The 27,143-nt window shown below is 36.4% G+C and overlaps 1 protein-coding gene across 2 annotated transcripts in view; it reads right to left on the bottom strand.

Moving 5' to 3' along the window:
- Positions 1–362: 362 nt before the first annotated feature.
- MYT1L (myelin transcription factor 1 like) overlaps positions 363–27,143 on the bottom strand; it is a gene marked incomplete at both ends in the record, with an annotated part of 134,876 nt that continues 108,095 nt past the window's right edge. For both annotated transcript variants that reach the window (XM_083353646.1, XM_083353647.1), the window contains 7 exons: positions 363–503; positions 831–974; positions 1,351–1,454; positions 2,864–2,955; positions 6,910–7,131; positions 12,381–12,464; positions 16,194–16,256. In XM_083353646.1, the coding sequence (XP_083209772.1) occupies positions 363–503; positions 831–974; positions 1,351–1,454; positions 2,864–2,955; positions 6,910–7,131; positions 12,381–12,464; positions 16,194–16,256 (850 nt within the window). The remainder of the gene's footprint in view (positions 504–830; positions 975–1,350; positions 1,455–2,863; positions 2,956–6,909; positions 7,132–12,380; positions 12,465–16,193; positions 16,257–27,143) is intronic.

Genomic DNA, 27,143 nt, shown 5'->3' with positions numbered 1-27,143 from the left:
ATACTAAAACATTTAATCACTAAAGCATTAAAAAGAATTTACACTCTTTATTTTGATCAGCTTACCTCTTCAGAAATATATTTACCCCAAAAATGTGCATACATTAGCAGCTATAAACATTACATGGCATATCACACTATGTCAGCTTATATGAAAACGTACAAAATGTGAATGTATTCAAAAAAACTATTCTGCAATTACTATTTTCAAAGCAAGACATAAAATTATTATGAAGTCTTGTGAGCATAACACTGTTTTAAACAGAAAGAAATATATAACACTTTCTGGTAAATTACAGCAGCAAAAAACAAGAGGCATCTTTTTTTTTTAAAGGTAAGATTTTTCACCACTATAGCAGCTGTTCACACCTGAATTCCTCTCACAGCCTGCTTTATATTTTCCAGTAGGGCTTTATTTTCTGGACTCTGATAACGATCTTGATTTGTATACATGTCCGTCAAAGTGGTCACGTAAGCATCAAAATTTTGTTCATTGATTGGTTCCTACGAGATATTAAATAGTAGTTCATGTACAACTTCTAATTGCTTTTTTTGTATATTCATATATGCAAAATAAACTATCACAGCACATTGACATATTTTCTTAATACATTTTAAAAGGCCTATTTTAAAGCTTACTTAATTTTACAGGAGACATCGGATTTGGCCCACCATTTCTTTTTAAGCAGTTAAATTTATCTTTATGGTTTCAGGGATGATATCGCAAACCTCCATCTGCTTGAGGAGTCATAAACATAAAAACAAAAAGACATCTACTGTATGAGGTGAAGAAGACTGCCTAATTCCTTATTTGAGCCTTCAATCACTTACCATATGCGGTAGCTGGATATTAGCTAGACTATGAATTAAAGATTGGCTCAAATTGGCCAATTCATGAAGGAGAGACTCATTTTGTTGTTCAATTACTTTGTTTTCTTCTTCTATTGTCTTCAGGTTGCTTTCCATCGTGGTAATCTAAAAGAACATATGATTGCGCAATGTAAAACTTGACATTTTAAAAGGAAATAATTCTTTTAGCTCAATAATATTAGGTTGTATTCAGAGTACTTCTAATGCAGTCCAGTCATGAAACCCAGCCATGCTCCCACTGAAGAAAGAGTGAGAAGTGACAAGTAAGTTTAGAAATATCTTCCCAATCTGGAAAGCTTTTCAGGGGGCTACAGGGCAAGGAGAAATTTGCAAAAAGTTGCATCTTTTCAACAGGACCATCCCATTTATGTATGTGTCTGGTGTGTGAGGTATGTTTGGGTGTCTGGTGTATGTCTGTGTGCACACATCTGTCTGTCTTTCTTGGAAACACACTGAATTTAAAGCTTTGTACAACTGTTACCTGAGTTCGAAGTTTAATCATATCAGCTTCCATCTGGGAGTTGGATTCATTTAGTTCTTTTATTTCTTCATCTAACTGTTTAATTTCTTCATCATTTTCTATTCCTGTTTAAGCAGAAGGAGAAAAACAAAGTAAGAAGTTATAAATGTTCATTAAACAACTGTTCAATGACAGCTTATAGTAGTACTAAAATAGAACATGTAGCTATTTCATCTCTTCTTTTTACATGGAAATAAAATAGATTAAGGCAGAAGGAAACCAAGCCACCTGCAATGTCATAGAATACTGAGAAAGTAGCAGGACAATTGCACTCTGCGGGTGTTGGTGACTGTATGATCTCCTTGCACCCATGAGTTGTTTAGGGTATGGTTAAGGGTCTTCACAGACTGCTATGCTGTGTTTTTCACAGAGCCTGTGGTTTGTTCAATGAGTTTAAGAGATAAGGGAATTCTACATTTTCCTCTTATTCATCCTCTTGTATTTTCCTCTCTTTTTTTTGAAAAAGTAGTTTAAATACAAGTGAGGTTTTTCTATACTCATGTACGAATAACAATAATTCTACCGGAAGAGTTGATACTTAGAGCAAACTCTAAGCATTATACTTGAGGATTATTTTATTTATATTCATGCTACTAGACTCCAATAAATTCTGATCCTCATGGAGTCTAAGCAGTGCAGGAATATGGAAATATTATTCTATATGAATCTAGCAAATTCATGACAGAGTGTATTTCTTCATGTAAGCAACTAGGGCTTTCATCCTATGATTGCACATGAAATCCAATTGAGAAAAGAGTACTGGGAGACAGCTGCAACCATTTGTGTAACCAGGGAAACCAGTGGAAAAATAAAAATCGAATAGTTCTTGGTTTTTAATGGAAATGATTTCTTCTATACCTTTTAGAACTTTTTTTTTGAAAATTGAAATAAGAATAATCTTCTTATTGATGTATTATTGTAACTATTCCAAAATATTTTTCTTTAACAAATTTGACCATACAGTATGTTAAAGTTATCGAATTGTTTTAGATGTCTTCTAAATATTTCAGGATAAAAATTACCTCAAAGTGGCTCTCAGGAAAAAATATAAATAGTAAATTTCTAAGCCAATTGCTAAATAAAACTGCTAAGTCAATTAAATACACTGTCGAACTAGATAGAAATGAAATTAATGCCTCTTGTTAGCCTAAGGAAGTTAGAATGAAATACAGGTGCCTTTTTATACAATTTCTTGAACCCAATAAGATTTGCTTCTGAAGAAAATGTGGCCAGAACAGTCTTCAGTTGAGAGTTTGCTTTACTACTTCAGTCCAGACCAGAAGAGGATCACGGAGTAGTGCGGATGAACTTGTCACAGCAACAGCAGATTCATATGCTGTATTCTGATAACTTCTTGAGAAGGATTCAAAAACTGTGTTAAAAGGACTCTATAATATCATAATGAGTAAATTAATCTCATCATCATGAAATAAGGTTTCAATGTCATTTAATTTCAGAAGCATTTACTATTTACCATTACTAGCCCGCTGCTTTATTGTAAGCATTTGTTCTCCCGACAGCTTTGCTCTCTTCATTGCTGATGTAGCTCTGGGGCATCCTGATAGACTGTAGACAATAAGCAAGGAAAGAACTATTAATTGGCCTTTGATTGTAAATCTGTTGGCTAAAGCTACCATGGAAACAGCATTAGAAGAAAATCTCTCCCAACTACCACTAATACTGCTTTTTGAAAAGGAAAAGGAATTCTTCTCAGAGAAGTTCAATCTTTTATATTTAATATTCTATATTCATATTTGCATATACAAACAAGAGGTACATTCACTGTATTAACATTAACTGGGAAAATATAGTAGCTACGAAAAAATATTTAGTTGTGTTCAGAGACATTAACATATTGCCATATTGCACTATTTTTATACTCTTCACTACATGGAAGTTTGTTATTAGTGAATTGACTTTCAGGCATTCTAGGATACAGAAAGCGACATATTAAAATTGAAAGATTGATGTTAATATAATTTTGTCATTAAAATGTACCTGGTACTGTTATGGGAAAAAATGACTTATTTTCAAGCAGTGAAATGCTATGACACTAGCCAGGATCAACATTCTGAGATGAGATAAACCTAGTCTAAATAAAGATGAAAAGATGAAGGCTCTATGAAATCACCCACAACTTCGGGTCTTTTTGGCAATGACATGGAAACATGTTTTTTTTACTATGTATTTTTTTACTCTTTATTCTCCCTGTAGGCTTTGAACCATCAATTGGTTGCAAACCTGCTTAGCTTTTCTAAGGTCAATCAAGGTAAACTATAGCTTGTGACGACTATAATTAGATAGTATTTTCCATAAAAATAAAACTAATAAATATTAGGATTATTGAAACTATCTCTAAAGCATATATTTCCAAAAAATATGAATAGTTTGATCCTTACCTCAAAGAAGTGATGTGTATAATTTATACTTATTTTTCCCCAATTGATAATAACTTGATTTCATTTCTTTAATACTATACCAGGCCAATTAATTGGTTTAAATGCAGGGACATACTCATTTACTGATTTAGACACTGGATTGGGCCTGAAAAGGTTAGTGCACTTTTGGATTAATAGAACAGAAATTTACATTTTAACTTGTAAACAAAGGAACACCATTTGTTGTGTCTATTTGCTTAGAAAAGGATTTGTGCACATATGAATCTAAAAGCATGATTGATTTTATTGTTTATGATGAAGGATTAAGAGAATTAATCAAGATATAAATGCGATGAAAAGTTCATAATGTGGGATGGACTATTTGAATGCTTCAATATTAGAAGTTTTTAAGAAGAGATTGGACAACCATTTTTCTGAAATGGTATGGGGTTTCCTGCCTGAGCTGGGGGTTGGGCTACAAGACCTCCAAAATCCCTCCCACCCTCCCTTCCTCCTCCTCCTCCTCTTCCTCCTCCTCCTCCTCCTCATTATTATTATTATTATTATTATTATTATTATTATTATTATTATTATTATTATCATTATTTAATTTTAAGGTGGATCTTGAACATGGAAGAAAACTGAAAAAAAAATCTGAAAGTAGATTGACTGCAGGCAAGAAAACTACAAGGCATATATTTTATTTTATTTTATTTTAAATTTATTTATTTATTTATTTATTTATTTATTTATTTATTTATTTATTTATATATATATCCTGCCTTTATTATTTTTATAAATAACTCAAGGCAGAGAACTTTGCTCCTCCTATTTTCCCAACAACAATGACCCTGTTAGGCGGGTTGGTCTGAGAGAGTGTGACTGGCGCAAAATCACACAACTGGTTTTTATGCCCAACGTGGGACTAGCCTGATGCCTTAACCACCGGGCCGAGAGTAGATTAATCTGCGAACAGAATGTCTGCAAAGTGACTGAAGGGAAGAATAGGATGGATATTGGGACAGAGTTAAGAATTAAGTTATAGGTTGTCACAGAAATATGTGGAGTTGCAACTAATAGGACATATGAAAGAAAGATGTTTGCTGTAATGAAATGAAAGAGGTTGTGGATGAAAAAAAAATCCCATATACAAAAATGCTGCAAAGAATGCTGCATATTATAACATATATAGACAAAGCAAATAATGTAATTAAAAGATAAATAGTTAAGAAAAAGCAGCAAAAGACTGTAAATGCAGAATACTTTTAATGGAAATTAAAAATAGCATGTGTGGGTGTTTGAAAACAGCTAAAAAGATGCCTTCAGTAGAATGAAATCAAGAATAAAAAGTAAATAAATTATTTTTAATGAAACTGAATGCTGGAAGGAGTACACTACTCTAGAGATTCTAGAATAGGGGTGGGCCGTGGCCCACTAGTGGGCCATGAGAGAATTACAAACGTGCTGCAGAAACACCAGTGAGCATGCATCTGAGAGCATCCTCACTTGCACGCGCACGCTCCATTTATGTGAGCGGCAGGCCCGTGTGCATGCTGCTTCTGCAAATAAAACTGTGAGCAGTGTGCGCTTGTCAGCTCCTCACACACAATCTTCCCCTATCCCCCCTCGCCAGTTCGCAAAGGCAGAAACACTGGGGAACTCTGTTCTAGAATACAAGAATCTACAGATGTGTTAGTGAGTGTAGATTACTTAAGTACTGTGGATATGGTAAAGAAAGAAGGGATAGGATCAAAACTTTAGGCACTACATGAATATAAATTGAGTACAAAAATGAATGACCAGTACAAGACAAGGATGTTAAAGTGGTTTGGTTAATATAGGGAATTAATAAGATTGAAATGGCAGAAGAAATATACAAAGGAAGAATGACTGAATAGAGAGGAAAGGGAAGACTGAGAAAGTTAAAGCTGAATCAAGAAATGGTGATTTAGAGAACAAAATGCAATAAAGGAAATGATGTATTGATGTGATGAAACAAGTATGGTTTGCAAGGATAGAAAATATTTAGAAATATAATGAATAGTGCTGGTATAAACTAGATTTATTTAGTGTTCCTCTTCTTTTACCTTAACTCCAATTTATTTTTTTCCTGCTTATTACTGCATTTTTTTTTGCAATTTGAACAAAGTTGTTTATTCTGAAAGAACATGGCATGATGGGAACATATATTGTAAACATTGTTTATTGTTTATTTTATATTGGTAGGCTTCTTTTCTATAAAATTTAGAGTGCAGAACAAAATACTAATCATTATGATTTAGAGTGATTGACAAGCTGCTGCCGATTCACTACAGACTATCTTGGGAAAGACTTATATTGTTGTTTTAAAAAAATAGGAAAATATGAATAATTTGCGAAGCCTGAGTTACCAAAAGTAACTCTTCAGAGCATCTTCTTAAACACAAGAATTCCTAAATATCCTATTTTTTGTTGAGTGAATACATTTGAAAAGATTGGGGACAAAATCACATCCCATAGCAGATTCTCTTGGTTCTGTTCATTCTTTCCAAAGAAGAGAGATAAGTCTTTCAATTCAAAATGGGGAAGAATATAGGAACTCCTACGACTGTTTTTCCTTTGAGAGAAATGTCTGCAGTTTATTTCAGGCTCGATTACAGCTAATTTTGACAGTGTCGCTATATAATGCTTATAATGCTATGAGCTATCTTCTCCCATAAATTCGAATTGTTCATAAATCTGCCCCTCAGTTGAAGTGAATGGAGTCTAATACACATCAGAGTCCTCTCTGCTCTACAGCTGTATCAGATGAAAAGTTCACAAAATGGAACTTTATTGTCAATTTGTTATATGTAAGCAATAGCAGAGGTAGGGTATTATTATTATGATAGATTCAGTATAAAATATCCTGAAAGAACCACAGATTTGAAGTTGTGCAATTTTATCAACCTATTTAGAACTTTTGATCAACTATGCCTCACAAAATAACAGCTATTAAAACATTATTATAATGCATGCATACTATAACCAATAGGATTCATACCATAAACAATAGATAAATGATGGAAGGAAGGAAGGAAGGAAGGAAGGAAGGAAGGAAGGAAGGAAGGATGGATAGATAGATAGATAGATAGATAGATAGATAGATAATGCCATTACTCACCTCCTATGTGTAAGAAAGCTACCACTGACGTGTCCAGAGCCATCACATCCTGGAGTTGGACATGACATTCCTTCCGTCTTCACTGACTTCCAAGAAAACTGGGAACCATTCAGATACCCATCCTTTTGCCTTTTAGTAGCAAGAGGGCACCCTGATGCACTACGATGAGACGCATATTTCCCAGTTATGTGACCCTGACCATCACAACCAGGAACTGGACATCTGGATAGCAGATAGATGAAATTAACTTTACTGTCTTGCCATCATATACCTGGCAGCCTCTACAACAAAGTCAAAATAAATCTCACATAAAAAAAAGAACAATCATGCTTTATGGCTTAAAAACAAAACAAAACAATAAGAACACCAACTAAGAAATGCAACGCAAATGTAAAAGATGTTCATGGAATTAAGAAATAACCTTAATAAACTAGCAATGTACATATACTGGAATGTTGCACCACCAATCTAAGAAAGATCTGTTACAGTGGAAGCAGATTTGCTCCTTTCTGAAAAATAGACAATAAACATAGAGTCCTTCTGTGATGAAAATGGGTGGTTTCTAAATTTGATAAAAAATAAACAAGCATGCTACAATTGTTAGTAATAGCATCCAGATTTTTCACTTATAGCAAATGTAGATTTTTTATTTTTATTTTTTGGGTATTCAGTAGGGAATGTCAAGTCTATAACTGCTTTTCTAAATAAGCAGACAACAAATATATTTATGAATCAGCACTCCATTGATACGGATAGCTCATTGCTTGTATAAGGAGTACTCAGTCCACTGTACCCTCAGCACAGAAAGTGACAATTTTAGTTAGTTTGCCTCTACAAATATTCAGCTTTGGAGAATTATTTGGGAAATATATAGTCTCATTATTACTATTCATGTATTTGCTTCTTTCTTCTATCCTTTGCCTGAGAAAGTGATGGAGCCAAACCACTAGTAGAAGATTCACTCTAGTTAGGCTGGCCCATTGGCAAAACAACCATATTGCTTCCAGCAAACAGCATAGGATTGTGCAAACCTATAAAAGTCCAAGTATCTATAAAGAGATGGCAAAGATTGGTTGTAGAATCAAGCAGAGTGAGAGAGATGGCATGTTTCCCCAAAATTCTTTGTTGATTATCTGCTGGCCACTCCTTTAGATCAGGGCTTTTCAACCGGTGGTATGCGTACCACTTGTGGCACATTAGCACGTGGCAGGTGGTACGCAGCCCTGCCTAGCCAAGTGTAGGGGGGGAGGCAAAGAACCAGCGCAGGCAAGGACTTACTGTGTAAGAGAGTCCTCCAGAGCTGCAGAGTGGCTGGGGCGAGGCAAAGGCCCCAGGCTCACTTCTGGCTCTCCCTTCCCCATGAGAAAGGAGTAGGAGGGGGGCAGACAGGAGAGGCTATAAAAGGAGGCAGTTTGGGTGGGAGAGGGAGAGAGAAAAAGAAGCAGCCTTGGGAAGTGGTGGAGTCAGCTCTAGCTGCACCGAAGGGAAAGAAGAAGGAGGAGAGGAGAGGAGAGGAGAGGAGAGGAGGCCAAGCAGGCCGGCCATGAGCCGATCTACAACTTCTGTGACAGCCACCTGTGCTGGCAGCAACAAACAGGCAAGAAATGCAGCGGGGGAGGGGTTGCCCTCCACAAGGAATGAAGAAAGGTAGCAATGAAGAAAGGCAGCATCAGCTGGAGGTGAGACATGGAGGGAGGGAGCGAGGGAGATGGAGAGTGGAAGGATTCTTAGGTGCTTTTGTGACTTTGAAGTTCTGGGATTTGTACAATGTGGGCTTTGTGTTCTTAAGGAGTGTTTGGCAACTTCTATTTGGCTGATGGCTGATGTCTTGTGTTAGCTTCTATTGCTCTGCTGTTGGTAGCTGTAAGTTTTGCTGCAAGGGATTTTGAAGTATTTTTCTCCTGAATGGATTTTGCCTTTAGCATTCCTTTACTTATAAATGGAGCCATTTGGGGAGGCAGCCTTAGCCGGCAGCCAATACTTACTACATTTTTTTTTCTTCCTTAAGTGCCAGCTCCTTAATTTTCCTTTCTAGCCAGTAGCTAATTCTTAAAGGGGAATGTGCCCTTTTAAGCTAGTTCACTTAGCAGCTTGTCTTTTCTGTCTCTGGAGGCTTTTCCTTGTTTGATGAATATATGGAAGAGAGAAAATATGGGTTTGTTTTTTTTTAATTCTTCCTTCAGAAGGAAGTGGGCATGAGAAAGAGGGAGGCAGGGAAGAAGGGAGGGAGGGAAGTCCTGCCTTAGCACTTGGCCACCAGCAGCCCTGCCATTGACTTTGCTTGTCAAAAGGTTTCAAAAGTGGATCACATGACCCTGAGCATCATAAATATGAATCAGTTGTCAAGCATCCAAATATAAATCACATGACCCTGAGCATGCTGCAATGGTCATAAGTCATTTTAGTGCAATTGCAACTTTGAACAGGTTGGGGTTTTTTTGATCATCAAGGTTTCGACACCTTGCTAGGTGGTACTCGAATATTGCCATATCCTAAAAGTGGTACAATTGGTGAAAAGGTTGAAAAGTCCTGCTTTAGATGGCAGGAATCTCTAAAGTCAGATAGTCAACCTTACTCTGAGTAGAATTTGACCTAGCTTTGACATCACACCCTCTATTTTAATATTTTGCTTGTTTAAAGCCCTTCTCCTGTGTCCTTGGAGATTCCAGTAGCCATTGCCTGCAAAGTCTGAATGAGAATTATCCTTGCCCTGTTTATCTCTGTCTTTATTTTTTTGGTCATTCTTCCAGCACTATCCAATCAGTGGCTGATATCTGAAAAGCCCTGGGCAAATTATGAAGGAAGAAACTAAACTGATATTTTGTCATAGCATTGTACTGTGACCATGTGCTCAGAGACTGTGGAGCATTGTTAATAATGCTTTGGATGTCATGTTCTTCCCATCTATTCTTTACTGAGTGCCTTTCATGGGAGCAGTGCTAAAAATGAAACTACAGTATTGTAGAAATGAATGAAAGCTGAGTAAGAGAAGAAAACATTGCTGCAGTAGCTTTCCATCCTGAAAGCATTATTCACCTAAATGCCCATATGATTGAAGAACCATCATCACATTTCGGTTATCCTTCTCTCTTTTATAACTCAAGAAGTGCATTTGTGTTCCCTTTTTGTGTTCCTTTTTTTCAACTTACCCAATTGTACTCAGCTAAGAAGTAGAAAGAAAATAGACAGCAGCAATTCCCAAATTGCACTGTGATATAACTTTCTAGGTACTTAGTGCTGCTGGTTACACTTTGATTGATTCAGAATATTTCATTGTTTTGCATTCCCACTTCAGAAGTAGGAAAATCAAAACTTTCAAGTAGTACCTGTAACACGCACTAGAAAATGTAGGCAGAAACGGGGCAAAGAAATTCAGTGAAACTTTTAAGGAAAAAAACCCCTTCCCTTTCAATTAAATTAAACAATTAATTATATTGTTGTTGCTTGGCCAGTGTTATTGCACTGAAGTCATACAAAGATGCTGATAAATCTTAAATAAAGTTAAGCAGCAATGAAAAGCAATTTCCCTTGAAAAGAATGTACTGCTAATATATTCCACTGAGGAGGTAGGCTGACACTGAGATACTGACATGTAATATGGCAGCCAAGTAGACTGGGCATGAGCAAACCAGAAAGGAGGAAGCAATTATTGAGAAGAGCCTAGCTCCTGACCTTGACAAAATAAACCAAAATTTAATAGAACAAAAAAAAAATGAATTCAAAAGAATACCAGGTGGAAAAAACATAAGATACATCAGCTGTGGCACTACAGTAGAGTGGTGATTGACTGGTGCTCACTGAAAAAGATTGGGAAAGTTGGGTAGTAAGAGGTTAACCTTTAGGAAAACCAAGTGCGACACTAGATTTGGCGCAAAAATCCATGACAGAGTCATCAATGTAGAAAATCCTCTTTTTCTGCAAATGCTAACCACTACTTCTTGCTCTATTGCCATAGAAGAACCTTTCTTCCTTTAGTTGAAATCATTATTGGACTAGGGATGTAATGGTGGCAGGACCACTATTTCTGTTTTTGCAGCCTTCTGGACTCCTAACCTGGGCAAATAAGCATAGCTTATTCTTGCAATAAGAGTTAGACATGACTTTTCCACTTTTCCCTTAGCACATAACATGTGTATTATAAATGATGCAGGACAGAAATAAAGTATAAGACAATTAAAAAAAGGAGTGGGGTGACATTCCCTATTAAATATGGTATGGTGGGACAACACTGTTTAGGGACTGAAAAAAGACACAAGAAGAGACACAACTATCAAGGCATTACATTTATTTGTACAATTAAAAAGAAAGATATAACACAATAGATTACTTATTGAGAAAGATGGACTAACTAAATGGAGAAATTGTATATACGTATTTAATCGTTTATAGCTGCCTATCTCAGATTTTACATCTGTGTTGAAATAAGAGAAAAGAAATGAAAGATATAGAACAAACAAATTGACTGAATGAGGTTCAAGGAAAAATGGGAACAGATGAAGAATTCTAAAAAACCATGTCTGAACTACAATGAAATCGGATAGCAATGACTGCGTAGATATACACATTTATTCCCCTTTTGGCCCTCCAAACAGTTCAGCTAGATAATCTGTCATCAAATGCACTGATCTAAAGGTAGAATGTTGAACCCAGTCATTAAGGTCTATTTTACTGTTCCCCCATCATTTTTTCCTGTGTATACACATGGCATCCTGCTTTTTCCAGGATGAGTTCTTGAACTTCAAATTGAAGTTCACGTGATATTCTTTAGAATAATTTGTAAAGTAAGATGTCTTGTTTTTGGTAAGTAAAAAGATACCACAAATCACTTTATTCTGCCTCACATTCAGGATTGATTCTGAATCAAAGCATTGCCCTAATAATTAGGATTGTTCTGAAAAGTACAGTATCAATGTAATTGTAATTTTCAGGATTCTGTCACCTCAAAACTCTACTAAAAACCAAAACAAGAAGCATCATCCTATTTGCAGTATTTCTCTTTCCCACTGTATTTTTAATGCTTCTTTTGTAATTGCTCCTTTATCAAAACCCTTCCTGAACAAATAAAAAATAGTATGTGTATGTGGTGATGGGGATGACAAGAAATGATATGCAAATGTTTGTACATAAAAAGAAAATGGTTTTAATCCAATTCAAATTCCTTCTCATGACCAGGCATGAAAAATATGTGAATACATCGTGTTAATGGATAATATTCCAATAGATTACATTTCTTTACTGAAACAAGTCTCTTCTAGCTTTTACTATGTAATCTACTTCTTTTCTTATTTATTATTTGGTATAGTTATCTGACAAGAAATTGATCAAGATAACCCTAATTATATAGATACATAAGCTTAAAAATGACTAATTTTACCCAAAATTTATACACATGTATGGGAGGATATTATCATTCAACTATAAGAAGAAAAGCAACATTGTTGATTAAATCATATATAGCGATCCAAACTTACCTAATTGGCTCTTGATCTTCCTTGTCTTCTTTACTTTGTACTATTCTAATCCCACTTTTCTTTGCTCGTGGACAACCAGAAAGGCTGAATAAAGAAAACCAATGAAATTATTTATCTCTAAACATAATCAACTAATCTAAAAAAAAGCACATTCAATACAAATGACATGCAGGCTAAGTTCTTTCTACCCTTGATTTCAATTTTTTTAGTTTTTAAACGAAAAATAATGGCAAGAATTAACCACAAGAGGGAACTCATCTTTCAATAGATGTGACTATAGACTCAGGTTTAAGAGTAACAAGAAAAGAATAGCTATTTTTAATGAAATCTCAAGCCAGAAAAATGCCGATCTTCAGAGAACTCTGAATCATGAAAATCAGAAAGTTATATACAGTTTGCAGTTAGTATAATTGAATCATACTTTTCTAGGGTTGTGAAGTATTCTTCCTTTGCCAACCACTTCATCTCTAAACCACAAAGTAAAAAAATACACTGTAAATGTATTACTTTTTCATTAATGCCAACCTTTATCCTAATATAAGAGATTTAGTGAATATTCACCACTACTATAGATTCAAAACGTAATCCTAGTACTTGTTTTTCTACATTAAAGTTAAATTGGACTTCTCATACAAAGGAAGCTGCATCATCTATATCAAACTCTTCCATATGAAGGAATGCAAGGATTTCACAGCAATCCAAATAAACCCTTTCAACATGCCACTTCATCCATTTTCTGCATGTTGGCTGTGCCTGTGCAATTCTATTGATCCTGTGGGTGTAAATCCAGTTCCAAGCAAAAGGTAGAGTCTCATAGTCCATAAACATGTACATTGCTTACAGGCATAGTCAATATGTTTTGTGGATAATCTTGCGGGGACAGCAAGTATAATTTAAGTACCCCTCCACCTATGTCTTAAGATAGTATAAAAAGCTTATTGTTTATAAAATGAGTAAATAAACTAGACAGGTATCACACATGAAATGAACCAGAAATCAGCTGGGCAAACAGCATCTGGGTTAAGCTCTTCTATGCCTAGGAATGCAAATCCTTCTATGTGACATCTGCACAATATTAGTTATTCCACCCAATCAGCAAATGATGCTGAATGGAGATAAATACATTTCATTCTAATTATTATATGACCCAGAAACACTGTTTCATTGTAGCCTGTGGTACATAAAAATGTATAGACTTAGCTAATGAGAGGTTCTTGATTTTAAGCATGATAAGGAATCAGAATTCCTAAAGGCCTGAGTCACAATATGAAATGATTGTTTGCCTCTCCTAATCTCTCCTAATCACTAATGAATGAGTTTAGCAAATAATGTTTATGAATGGTATAAATAAGGCAGGTGTATACATGCATATTTGGCTCCATGAGACAACTGTGATCAAGAGACTCTACAGCAGACTTGTCAAACACAAGGCCCGGGGGCTAGATCCGGCCCGCGAAGTGGTTTCATGTGGCCCGCGAAGCCATCCTGGAAACAGTGAGGGAACGGCCCCCACTGCCTTGGCCCTGGCCCGGAGACCCTCCTTCTGCCAGACACCCTCAGATCTGTCCCACTCCTGCCCAGGGCCCCATAGGCACCCTTGATGCGAATGATGTAGAGCTGGCCACGCCCACCCGGTAGGCCACACGCACTCTAGCCACCCCCACCCAGTAGGCCACGCCCACCCAGGCCATGCCCACCCGGCCCCCTGAGGGTAACCGCAATACTGATGCGGCCCTCAATGAAATTGAGTTTGACACCCCTGCTCTACAGCAAGGTATGTCTAATGAAGTCTAATGAAATCTTTGGAATGCAAGTCAATTGGCAGATGCTTTCTTTAGTCCTCTGGTTTTTTTTTGTTGTTTTTTTTAAATGGCAAGAATATAAGAACAGCAATGCCAGATCATTGTTTCCTGTAGTGGCCAACCTGAAACTTTGGGGTGCTCCTGAGCAAAAGAGGAACATATACCTTACTCCTGCCATTGTCCTCCTAGAGATAAAATTAACTCCCAAGAATTATAGACTTTTATAGACTTGTTTTCCATGGAATTATCCAATCTCCTCTCAAAGAATCCAAGTTAATGGCTATCATTTTATGTAATGAATTTCACAGGTAAATTATACAGTGCATGAAAAAAAACCATTTTTGTCTGTTCTTTTCAGTTAACTTCATCAGATGGCTGAATTTCCTCATTTTTAAGGAAGTACAAAACCTTTTCCTGTTCTCCATCTCTTGATCATGCCTATTCTTTGTTGTCTTTTTTCTAAGGTACTACAGTAGTCCTTGACTTACAAGTTTATTTAGTGACCGTTCAAAGTTAGCATTGAAAAATGTGACTTATGACCCCTTTTTCATAGTTGTGACCTTTGCAGCATGGTCACGTGATCAAAATTAAGATGCTTGGCAACTGGTTATGATCTTTGCTGTGTCCCAGGATCATGTGATCACCTTTTGTGACCTTCTGACAAGCACAGTTAATGGGAAAGGCAGATTCATTTAGCAGTCAGGTTACTGACTTATCAACTGCAGTGATTCATTTAACAACTGTGGCAAGAAAAGTCATAAAATGGGCAAAACTCACTTAACAAATGTCTCATTTAACAACCGAAATTTTGGGCTCACTTGCGATCGTAAGTCGAGGACTACCTGCAGTCTTTTGTCATAAAGCAAGTGTGTGAGACCTCTGATTCTTACATGGTGTTCTATGTGGATATGCAATATGTATTTGTATAACAGCATTATAAAGTTTGCAGTTTCATTTCCAATCTTAATGATCTCTAGCGCTGAATTTGTCTTTTGCCGCTGCTACACAATGAATGAACATCTTTTTCTGATTTTTCACTATAGCCCTAACATTTTTTTTCTCAGATCCTATCCCTAGCCCTATTCTATCTCCCGGGGCAGGACGGACAGGTTCCAATCTGTATCACGTTGGATATATGTAAACTGAATTACATTTTCATTTAGTTGACCATTCACCCAGTATTAAAGAGATTTCTTCCTAAGCTCTTCACATTTATGTTTGGTTTCCATTGCCCCAGTTAATTTACTATTATCTGCAAATATAGACAGGTTACCCTTTTTTGCTATATCAGAAAAAAAAATGTGGAAAATAAAAGGCACTGGTCCCAACACTAATTCTTAAGAAGTTCTTACTTTTGCCATTTAGAAAACTGCTCACATATCCCTATTGTGTCTTTTTTAATAATTAGCAACCAGGTTTTTGGAAAAATCTACATTTAATGTATATAGTCCCTTGATTAACTTTTAATCCATTTTCACCTATGCATTTCCATATAGATATTTGTATGAAATATGATTGCTATATTCTATGCTTGGTACTCTGTAATAACAGGCAGATTATTTATTGATATATATCTATGGTGGAAAAGTTTGCCTTATCATCTATTTCTAATTCAGGCACTTTAGAATCTATATTGCATTTTAATTAGTGCTGATTTTTTTTCCTGTATCTGATATGGGAATATGTAACATTTAAGAACCTATTAATTAGTATCTTAATTTGTTTTGTTAGTAATATTTGCTAGATAGGTAAATTATTTGTGATTTTGCTTTAATACTATCATGTTAGACCTTAATTGCTTATAGTGTAATTAATTGTTTAGAACTGAATACTGAATTGTTTTGGAGATTTAATCATTGTTATGATGATCTTAATTGTTATATTGTATCTGCTGTGAATTTATATTAAGTACAGCAATCATAGGAAAGTGATCTTATGACTTGAAATGACCTTCTGTTAGTGTCTTTTTCTTGGAAATTGCTGTCACAAAGAATTTTACTTTTGTACATACCTTCGATGTGAAGCATAATTCCCCGTTATGTGTCCAGAGCCATCACAACCAGGGGTTGGACACCTAAAATAAAGAAGTAACAACAACATTAACTGAACAATTTGCTCTAGAAAAATAAAAATCATGCATATCAAATATTTCTTATTATTTTTATCTTAATACTGCAAATATTTTTGTTCACTAGCTGGAGAAAAATGTTATTAATTAAAATGGGAAAAGTTTCATTTTCAGAGCATCCATTACTGACTTTATATTTAAATACCCACTAGGAGCATATTCTCAGTGGGCCTATCTCTTATTAGCTACAGTTGCTATTTTCCATTTGACTGTGTCTTATGTGCTAAGCCCTGATGCTAGAGTATTGTCACCTTCTCAGCTCAAACATCTGAAACTAAAAGAAACAGTCCACAAAATGTTATAGAACATAGCTACTGAACATTCACCACGAACTATACTGATATTTATGTAGTAATGATTAGATATGGTATCTTGTAGATGATTACATTAAAAATGAATGCTATCAATTAAGTAGGATAATTCTTTTTAGAGACAGGAAATATTTTAATAAACTAAAAGTAATATTCATGAAATAAAGTGTACAGTGCATTCAGAAATACTCTCAAGCTCAGTCAGGTTGGATGGCAACCATCGGTGGAGGCCCAACAGTTGAATCTTGGTTTCATCAGACCAGAGAATCTTGTTTCTCCAGGGCTTTTTTTCTCATAGAATGCTCATAACGGAGTTCCGGCACCTTTTTTGGATGGAACCTTGTAGGGTAGGGCAAGGCGGGCTGTATGACATGTGTGAGTTCCGGCACCTTTTTCTTTTACAAAAAAAGCACTGTGTTTCTCACAGTCAGAGTCCTTCAGGTGCTTTTTTGCAAACTGCAAGCAAACTTTCATGTATTTTGCAGCCCAGGGGTGTCAAACTCTCAGCGTCACATTACGTGTTGTGACGTATCGTGACTTTTTTCCCATTGCCGGCAATGGGGTGGTTACGGCTCAAACCTGCGGGCTGGCAGTTTGACACCCCTGTCTAGCCACTCTGCCATAAAGCCCAGATTGGTGGAGGGCTGCAGTGATGGTTATCCTTCTGGAACTCTGTATCCTTCTGCAACTCTGTACCATCTCCGCACAGGATCTCTGGAGCTCGCTCAGAGTGACCATCAGGTTCTTGGTCACCTCTCTTACTAAGGCCCTTCTGCCTCAATTGCTCAGCTTGACTGGCAACCAGCTCTTGGAAGAGTCCTCATTCTGCCAAATTTCTTCCATTTGAGAATTATGTAGGCCACTGCATACTTAGGAATCTTCATTGTAGCAGAAACTTTATTGTAGCCTTCCCCAGATCTGTGCCTTGCAACAATCCTGTCTTAATTTATCACAGGTTGACTCCAATCAAGGTGTAGAAACATGTCAGCAATGATCAAAATGGGAGGCATCCGAGCTAAATTTCAAGTGTTGTTGCAAAGGTTCTGAATACTTATGCCAAAGTGATATTTCAGTTTTTTTCTTTTTAATAAATTTACAGACATTTTTAAACTTCTGTTTTCACTTTCTCATTATGGGTACTGAGTGTAGATTAATGAGAAAAAATGAATTTCAACAACTGTAGAATCAGACTGCAACATAACAAAATTGACAAAAGTGAAGCGGGTCTGAATATTTTCTGAATGCAGTTGTCTAAAATATCAATACTGCCCTCTTGTGACAAAAGCCAAAACTTGTATTTAGACTCTACAGGACTTTTGTAAAATTATAGTTTACATCTCAGTTTGTCATATAGTTTTATAGTGTTGAAAATACCTAGAAATTAACCCATTGTGTAGTATCTCAGTCTAGATTTTTACAACCAAGGATAATACTAAAATCTAAGCATATTAAGACAGTTCAAATGTTCTCATCTAGCAAGTTTAGAAAATCATATTTTTATCCTCTACTTGACCAATCACAAATTTCAGAGTTCAAAACTTGATGTCCATTTAACTGACCTTTTAGTAAAACCAATATATGGTCTCATATACATATGCGCACAGGTTAGACATGCAAACTCTGATACTTATACCGTCTAATGTTTACAAAAAAAAAAATGATTAGTACCAGTGTCCTAAAACTTAGGGGTGGCAATAGACCTCTTTTCTGCAACATAACATTTAGATTTTCATGTCACATACAAAGATCTTAAGTTTTAAAAATCTGAATTATCCATGTAATAACAAATAGCTTTCTGCTAAACTGAACAAGCTGAGAAGTTCTTCATGGACTTAAAGAGCAAATTTTCATTAAACAGGAAAAAGCCACTTGCAGGGAAGAGAACATGTTTGTTATGTCAATTCATTATTCTTTTATTAATGATACTAGATTAAATCTATAAAGTGGATCACATTTTCTCACAAATTTTATATCATTGAGAAAAAAATGAAGTGAAGGATATGTATCCCATTTATTAAGTGCTGTATGCAATAGCATTCCTCCAAATTGCTGAGAGAATAAATTTTTACCTCCATTCACTCTAAACTAAGATACTGTGACAGTGGGAAGAAAAGTAAGAATAATTCTGTGAACTAAAATAGTAGTCAAGAGACAAGTTATGTCAGATGAGTTAATGGTAACTTCTAAAGCTTCTGGATTTGTAAGAGCAATCCTGAAATACTTCGGGGAGGGGGGAGGGAGAAGATTTTCATATTTAGAACTTTTATTTTAAAAAATGCAAAAATATCCAAATAGCTGATTGTAACAGTCCACTAATTAGAATGTGTCTGAAAGGAATTTATTGTTTTCTTGTTTTGTTTAATGCACTGAAATATTAGTGGGAAATATTGCTATTCAAAAACTATATAAACAATGTAAACATGTAAAAATGTGTTACTAACGTATACACTAAATCTGTGATATAACACCATCAATAAATACAAATATAGTGCTTAGCCAATGGGAAGAGAATTGGATATAAAATAAGAAAATCAAAAGCAATTTCTACATGTACATTGCATTATCCCTTAATTTATCCCGGATGGAAAAAGAGCCGGCATGATCATGTTTGTTCAGTCTGCAACCATGGTTGTGGCAGGTGTGATTAGTCTTTCTTTCTAGTAACTTTGGTTATTAGTACTAGGTTACTAGTACTCTGGTAACTTTCTCAATGCCGAAAAGAATCATAACTGACTTCAGATCTGAATGTGAAATAAGAACAAATGGGAAAGAATCATGGTCCCAACTCTGCAAACTGTGATCCAGATGGGAAAGAAAATGGGACCTACAAGGCAAATCAATCTAAAACACAAAGCTCCTGCTTTGATGCTAGCAGGCTTTCTTTACTGTTACACATGGACTTCATATTGAAATAGTATTTGAACATTAACAATTGACCAATTAGTCATTCCTGGATTCTTTTTAGTTTCTTTCTAACACTTCCACTGTGCACAGAAATATTCTGACAAATGCTCAAGATGAGTTGGATTGGAGGTACTGAAGAAAAAGTAAAAAAACTATCTATAGTTTTGTAAAGGAAGTCTACTGTTTGTTTGTCTACTGTGTTCATCCTACTGAAATACTCTTGTGCAACTTTCTTGCAATAAACTTAATGTGCAATATATTTTTAGCAAATGAAATTGCTCTCCATCAGCAGGTACTAACATCATATCAGTTCATACGAATTGTTTGACTTGTTCGAAACAGCTTCTCTAAACTGGTTCTGATCAAATAAGATTGAAGAGACAAAATATTACTCTACAATGCCTCTGGTATAATTAATAAAAAGAGAAATATTTCTATAGTCAGATAGTGCTCTTATATTCCTTATATATAAGGAATATATTATTCAACAAACCTAAATAGTAATTACTTAATAGCAATCACTTTTACTTAATAGTAATTACTTATTCAACAAACTATTACTAAAATATATATTGACTTAGTACCATGAATAAACATGATTACTATAGAGAAAATAAAACTACTTTTATGAAGATCAAAAATGTAAAGCTATATTCAGGACCAATTTGCTGGTTACATGGGAATAATGTGGAGCCTCATAATACACAGAAAACTAAACATTTTTTTAAAATCCAGTTTTTGTTCCAATAGCTTTATACATACTTTTCCCCAAATATTCCAGTTCAGAATATACTAACAATAGGAACCAAATTAGAAAAATATGGTCTTGATCATTTTAAGCATTTCAATGATGTTTTATCAATTTTAAAAATTCTTGAAATAGAATAAATTAGCTATATAGATATAACCAAAATGTTACAGCGAGATGTTTCTAGAGTGGTAAATTTAAACCCTCGGATAGTAGTACTCTATAGTAATTGTCATATATATCTGTTTCCTTTGAGTAGATTTATTTTGGCACAGAAACTCTGTATTGCACAGATATTCATACTTTACTATTTGTACCTTGCTGAATTTTGCAACTCTCTCGCAAAAGGGCAAAAGATCCTTTCTTAGATTCTTCTGATCACAATGTTTAAAACTTAAAAAAAATCACATTATTGCAAGCTCTAAAAATAGGCATATCACAATTAAGAAATAAACAACCTCTTCTCCCAATAATCTCTCCTGAAACTCAGCCACACTGGCATGTGTTATGTAGTCTCACTCACTTGATGCCTTTATCCTCTCGTCTTCATTAAGAGTATAAATATGTAAACTACATTCTCATAAAGTTTGAAATATTGTCATGCTATCAATAACAGTATGTACACTGATAAATTAAGTTTTATTATGTTTTCTGATTATTGTTGCTTTTTAAATCAGTTCTCTATCTAAAGTCATAGCAAATAAAAAATGAAATGTAGAATACAGATTGAAAAAAACAAAAAAAACTATATGATTTGTTAATGGAAAACTTAAGCTGTGAATTTAAAATAAAATTTAAACATAGAAAGGTGCCTTCTAAAAATAGATGATTTATGATTATTAACTTTCCCTTAATTTTGTACTAAGCAGGAAAAATAGTTAAGAACAGAGAAAACTTCCATATAGAATCCAACTGGTCAAGCCTATCTCCTCTCCTCTCTCCACTGGTTATTAGGATCTAAATAACTGAATCCATCTTGTTCTTTCAGTATCTCATACGTACATTGTAGTCGTACCTAGATTTAAAATTAGAATAAGCAAGCCTTTATGGTAAGAGACAATTAAATGACTTAAGCTTCCAAAACAGAAAAGAAATAGTGTTATGAAATACACTTGACAAAAGTCAGGTTTAGCTCATGTCCCAATGTGACACAATCATGTAAATCAACACTTTGTGTGGAGATTTACATACATCTACATACACGCCTATCTATTCAGATAAAGGTTGTATGACTCAAGTGTAAATCACACTCAGTGTCATAGTTCTGGATTCCCAGTTAAATTCTTGTACAGTCTTGGAAGGACAAGATTACTGGTTTTTGTAGTATTCCTTCATTTGAAGACACTATTTTTATCCATTATTTATTGGAAAATATAGATACATATGAAGCACTTATGCCTTTTCAATAAAGGATAGTTTTATTGATTACACATATGGTATGCATTCCCACGTTCATTTGAAATATTATAACATATTAAGTCAGGCTAGTTGTCCATCTGGCTCAGTGCAGGCAGAGCATTCAGTCTTCCCCATACATGTTGCTTGATACCTTTCTAATTGCAGTTACTATGAATGAAATTGGGAGCCTTTACATGCAAATCATCTGCTCTGCTAATGTACTATTGTCCAAATTTTCCTCATTTATGACACATTGTTGTTAGCTGCGAAGTCGTGTCCAACCCATCGCGATCCCATGGACAATGTTCCTTCAGGCCTTCCTGTCCTCTACCATCTTCTGGAGTCCATTTAATTTCACTCCTACTGCTTCAGTGACTCCATCCAGCCACCTCATTCTCTGTCGTCCCCTTCTTCTATTGCCCTCAATCTTTCCCAGCATTAGGCTCTTCTCCAGTGAGTCCTTCCTTCTCATTAGGTGGCCAAAGTATTTGAGTTTCAACTTCAGGATCTGGCCTTCTAAAGAGCAGTCAGGGTTGATCTCCTGTAGGACTGACTAGTTTGATCGCCTTGCAGTCCAAGGGACTCGCAGGAGTCTTCTCCAGCACCATAGTTCAAAGGCCTCAATTCTTTGGCGCTCAGCCTTTCTTATGGTCCAACTTTCACTGCCATACATTGCAACTGGGAAGACCATAGCCTTGACTATACGCACTTTTGTTGATAGGGTGATGTCTCTGCTTTTTAGTGTGCTGTCTAATTTGCCATGGCTTTCCTCCCCAGGAGCAAGCGTCTTTTAATTTCTTGGCTACAGTCCCCATCTGCAGTGATCTTGGAGCCCAAGAAAATAAAATCTGTCACTACCTCCATTTCTTCCCCATCTATTTGCCAGGAATTGAGAGGGCCAGATGCCATGATCTTGGTTTTCTTAATGTTAAGTTTCAACCCAGGTTTGGCACTCTCCTTCACCCGCAACAAGAGGCTCTTTAGTTCTTCATTTCTGCCATTAGAGTGGTATCATCTGCATATCTTAGGTTGTTGATATTTCTCCCGGCAATCTTAATTCCAACTTTTGATTCATCTAGCCCTGCCTTTCTCATGATGTGCTCTGCATATAAGTTAAATAGGCAGGGCGACAGTATACAGCCTTGCCGGACTCCTTTCCCAATTTTGAACCAATCAGTGGTTCCGTGTCCAGTTCTCACTGTTGCTTCTTGACCCGCATATAGGTTTCTCAAGAGACAAATAAGATGGTCTGGTACTCCTATCTCTTTAAGAACTTGCCACAGTTTGTTGTGATCCACACAATCAAAGGCTTTAGCATAGTCAATGAAGCAGAAGTAGATGTTTTTCTGGAACTCCCTACCTGTTCTGTACCAGCCTGCTACCGGCCCTGCAGAAAAGGCAGGGACAACCCCTTTACAAACAGCAAGAGGCTGGAATTAAGCCTGCCAAATTTATTAAGTTAAAACAGAGCAAAACAAGACACCAACCATGAAACAGGAGCTATGAAACAGGAACTAATCAAGCGGTTGCCTTCAGCAAACCAGCCCTCCCACGCATTCCCCTTTTATACAGTTCAGGGCGTGGCTTCTCTCTGCCTCCTTCTGAGGTGCCCCATTGCATTCCTTTGTTTACTCCTGATTGACTGCCTCCTGTGTCGGGCATCCTTGAACAGGGCCAGCTGTGGGTCATCTTCATCCACGCTGTCAGGCTCACACAGCTGGGTCTCCATCGTGACCAGGTGGGAGGGGCCTGGCTGAGGGCTCTCATCAGCAAGATCTTTAACCCCCTCAGCAAGCTCTTCAACACCCCCTCCTCCTCTGAGTCGTCCGACCCAACTGCCGAACCCACAGGCTGACCCTGAATCACAACACTACTTTTCTCCATGATCCAGCGTATGTTGCCAATTTGATCTCTAGTTCCTCTACCTCTTCGAAATCCTGCCTGTACTTCTGGTAGTTCTCGATCCACATACTGCTGGAGTCTAGCTTGTAGGATTTTAAGCATAACTTTACTAGCATGTGAAATGAGTGCAATGGTGCAATAGTTTGAACATTCTTTGGCACTGCCTTTCTTTGGAATTGGAATGTAAACTGATCTTTTCTAATCCAGTGGCCACTGTTGAGTTTTCCAAATTTGCTGGCAAATTGAGTACAGCACTTTTACTGCATCGTCTTTTAAGATTTTGAATGGCTCAGCTGGAATACTGTCACCTCCACTAGCTTTGTTGTTGCTCAGTTTTTCTAAGGTCCATTTCACTTCACATTCTAGGATGTCTGGCTCGAGGTCAGTGACCACCTCATCGTGGTTATCAGAGATGTTAAGTTCATTCTTGTATAGTTCTTTGTAATTTTGCCACCTTTTCTTACTCTCTTCTGCCTCTGTTAGGTCCCTGCCATTTTGGTCCTTTATCATGCCCATTTTTGCATGAAACGTTCCCTTCATCTCTCCAATTTTCTTGAAGAGATCTCTGGTCCTCCCTATTCTATTGTTTTCTTCTATTTCTTTGCACTGTTCATTTAAGAAGGCATTCTTATCTCTTTTAGCTATTCTCTGGAATTCTGCATTCAATTGGGTGTATCTTTCTTTTTCTCCCTTGCCTTTCACTTCCCTCCTTTCCTCAGCTATTTGCAAAGCTTCCTCAGACAGCCATTTTGCTTTCTTGCATTTCCTTTGGGATGGTTTTAGTTGCTACGTCTTGTACAATGTTGCGAACCTCTGTGCATAGTTCTTCAGGCACTCTATCAGATCTAATTCCTTAAATCTATTTGTCACCTCTACTGTATATTCAACAGGGATATGATTTAATTCATACCTGAGTGGCCTACTGCATTTCCCTACTTTCTTCAGTTTAAGCCTAAACTTTGCAACGAGAAGCCCATAGTCAGAGCCACAGTTAGCTCCTGGTCTTGTTTTTACTGACTGTATAGAGTTTCTCCATCTTTGGCTGCAGAGAACATAGTCAATCTGATTTCTGTGTTGACCGTCTGGTGATGTCCATGTGTAGAGCCATCTCTTGTGTTGTTGGAAAAGAGTGTTTGCTATGACCATCGTATTCTCTTGACAAAATTCTATCAGCCTGTGCCCTGCTTCATTTTGTACTCCAAGGCCAAACTTGCCTGTTATTCTGGTTATCTTTTGGCTTCCTACTTTAGCATTCCAATCCCCATGATGATAAGGACATCATTTTTTGGTGTTAGTTCTATAAGGTGCTGTAGGGCTTCATAGAACTGGTCAATTTCATCCTCTTCAGCACCGGTGGTTGGGACATAGACTTGGACTACTGTGATATTGAATGATTTGCCTTGGTTTCGAACTGAGATCATTCTGTCATTTTGGGGATTGTATCCCAGTATTGCTTTTCCTACTCTTTTATTGACTATGAAGGCTACTCCATTTCTTCTGAGGGATTCTTGCCCGCAGTAGTAGACCTGATGGTCATCTGAATTAAATTCACCCATTCCTGTCCATTTTAGTTTGCTGATTCCTAAGATGTCGATGTTCAGTCTTGTCATCTCTTGTTTGACCACATCCAGCTTGCCTTGATTCATGGATCTTACATTCTAGGTTACTATGGAGAAAAAGTCTTTACAGCATTGGACTTTCCTTTCACCACAATACATCCACAGCTGAGCGTCCTTTCGGCTTTTGGCCCAATTGCTTAATTCTTTATGGCGCTAACAGTACTAGCTCTCTGCTCTTCCCCAGTAGCATATTGGACACCTTCTGACCTGAGGGGCTCATCTTCCAGCATCATATTGTTTTGCCTTTTGGTACTCTCCATAGGGTTTTCATGGCAAAGATACTGGAGTGGGTTGCCATTTCCTTCTCCAGTGGATCACGTTTTGTCAGAACTCTCTGCTATGACCTTTCCATCTTGGGTGGCCCTGCACGGCATAGCTCATAGCTTCATTGAATTACACAAGCCCCTTCGCCACAACAAGGCAGTAATCCATGAAGGGGCTGTCACATTATATGGCTACAATCTTCTTCATCTGGTTCTGTCATCTGGAGAATCCCAACTATTTTAGAAGCTTTTCAAAGCCCATTAGAGATGGGTACAATGAGAGATTTTCCACATTTTTTTCAATGTTAAGTGGATATCCTGAAGAGGGTAATTCTAAATCACATGGAAAATCAACTTTTTCTACTGGAAGAATACTACAGCTTGGTTGTAATCCTGCTTTTGACAAAAATATACAGTGGCTGAAAACCCTTTTAGGATGAGGTTACTTGAATAAGTCAGAGTGAATTGGTTTGTTAAACTTTTTGAATGGGTTCAACACATCACTCTAAGCCATATCAAAGCACATTATGGTTTCGCATGGTACATGAATCAAATTATAAGGAAGTAAGAATCTGACAATTTTCTATATTTTCATCTACCAATTTATCCTAACGCTGCAAATTATTTCTTAGCATACATATTGTTAGTCACTTGGACTAATACAAAAATCCTAATGCTTTGGGCAGAGATTTGCTTTAGTCCCTCTCTATAACTGTGAACTACTGAAGATGAGACAACCTTATATAGTATAAGATAAACAAATTGAGCCCATCTCCCTATTAGTGACATAACATAAGCCATCCCTGTAGATGCAGAAAAATAGGGCAATGCAAAAGGGAGTTCCAGAATGGATTACAAAAGAAAATAAGTTGCAATGGTTGCAGCAATTTTATATTGTTATTATTTATTAAACAAATTTATATAGCCGCTCAACTCACACAAAGATGACTCCAGGCGGCTTTTTAATGCATGAAGTTATTTGAGTGCTGAAACCTTATTTGCTGGAAAATCAACAGACTTTGTGATTAATATACTTGAAGTAAGACTATGAAATTGTCATTGAAATTTATTGTCAAACAAGGAAAATAAACAGTTTCAGCTGCAGGGATACTTCAGCACCTGCAGGTCTGCAGCAGATTAAGAAAGAAGAGTTGTATCTTTTATATAAATATAAAAATGCAAGGCATAGTATACTATACTCAGTGTACATGTACTCCTTGATTTATGATTGCAATTGGGATTAGATTTCTGGATGTAAATCACTACAGTCTTAAGTTGAGGCACCCACATGATTAGACCCAATTTGACATTTTTTGCAGTGTTTATTAAGCGGTGGTTAAGCAAATGCCATGAATGTAATTGTGACCCCAATCTTTGGAATGGGCAATTTCACTGGAAACCAGTACAAAAGTGCTGCAAAACAGCAAGAAACATTGCAAATTGTATTTATATTATTATGGGATGCTGCAACAGGTTGGAAAGGTGACCCAGGGGAAAGGCTGGCACAATATTTTACTATGGCTAAAAGTGTTTTATATGCTATAAAGCACTCGTTCCATGCCTGTCATAATTTCAAATGGTTGTTAGGTGACCAATTGTTGGTCAAGAATAATAGTAAGAAATGTTTAAGGAAATGTAAGCCATTTTATATGAAAACACTCTACTTTGTCATCTATTATATCTTTGGC

Source organism: Vipera ursinii (assembly GCF_947247035.1).
Source record: "Vipera ursinii genome assembly, chromosome: 1".
Classification (NCBI taxonomy): Eukaryota; Metazoa; Chordata; class Lepidosauria; order Squamata; family Viperidae; genus Vipera; species Vipera ursinii.
This window is presented reverse-complemented; position numbering and strand designations above follow the sequence as displayed.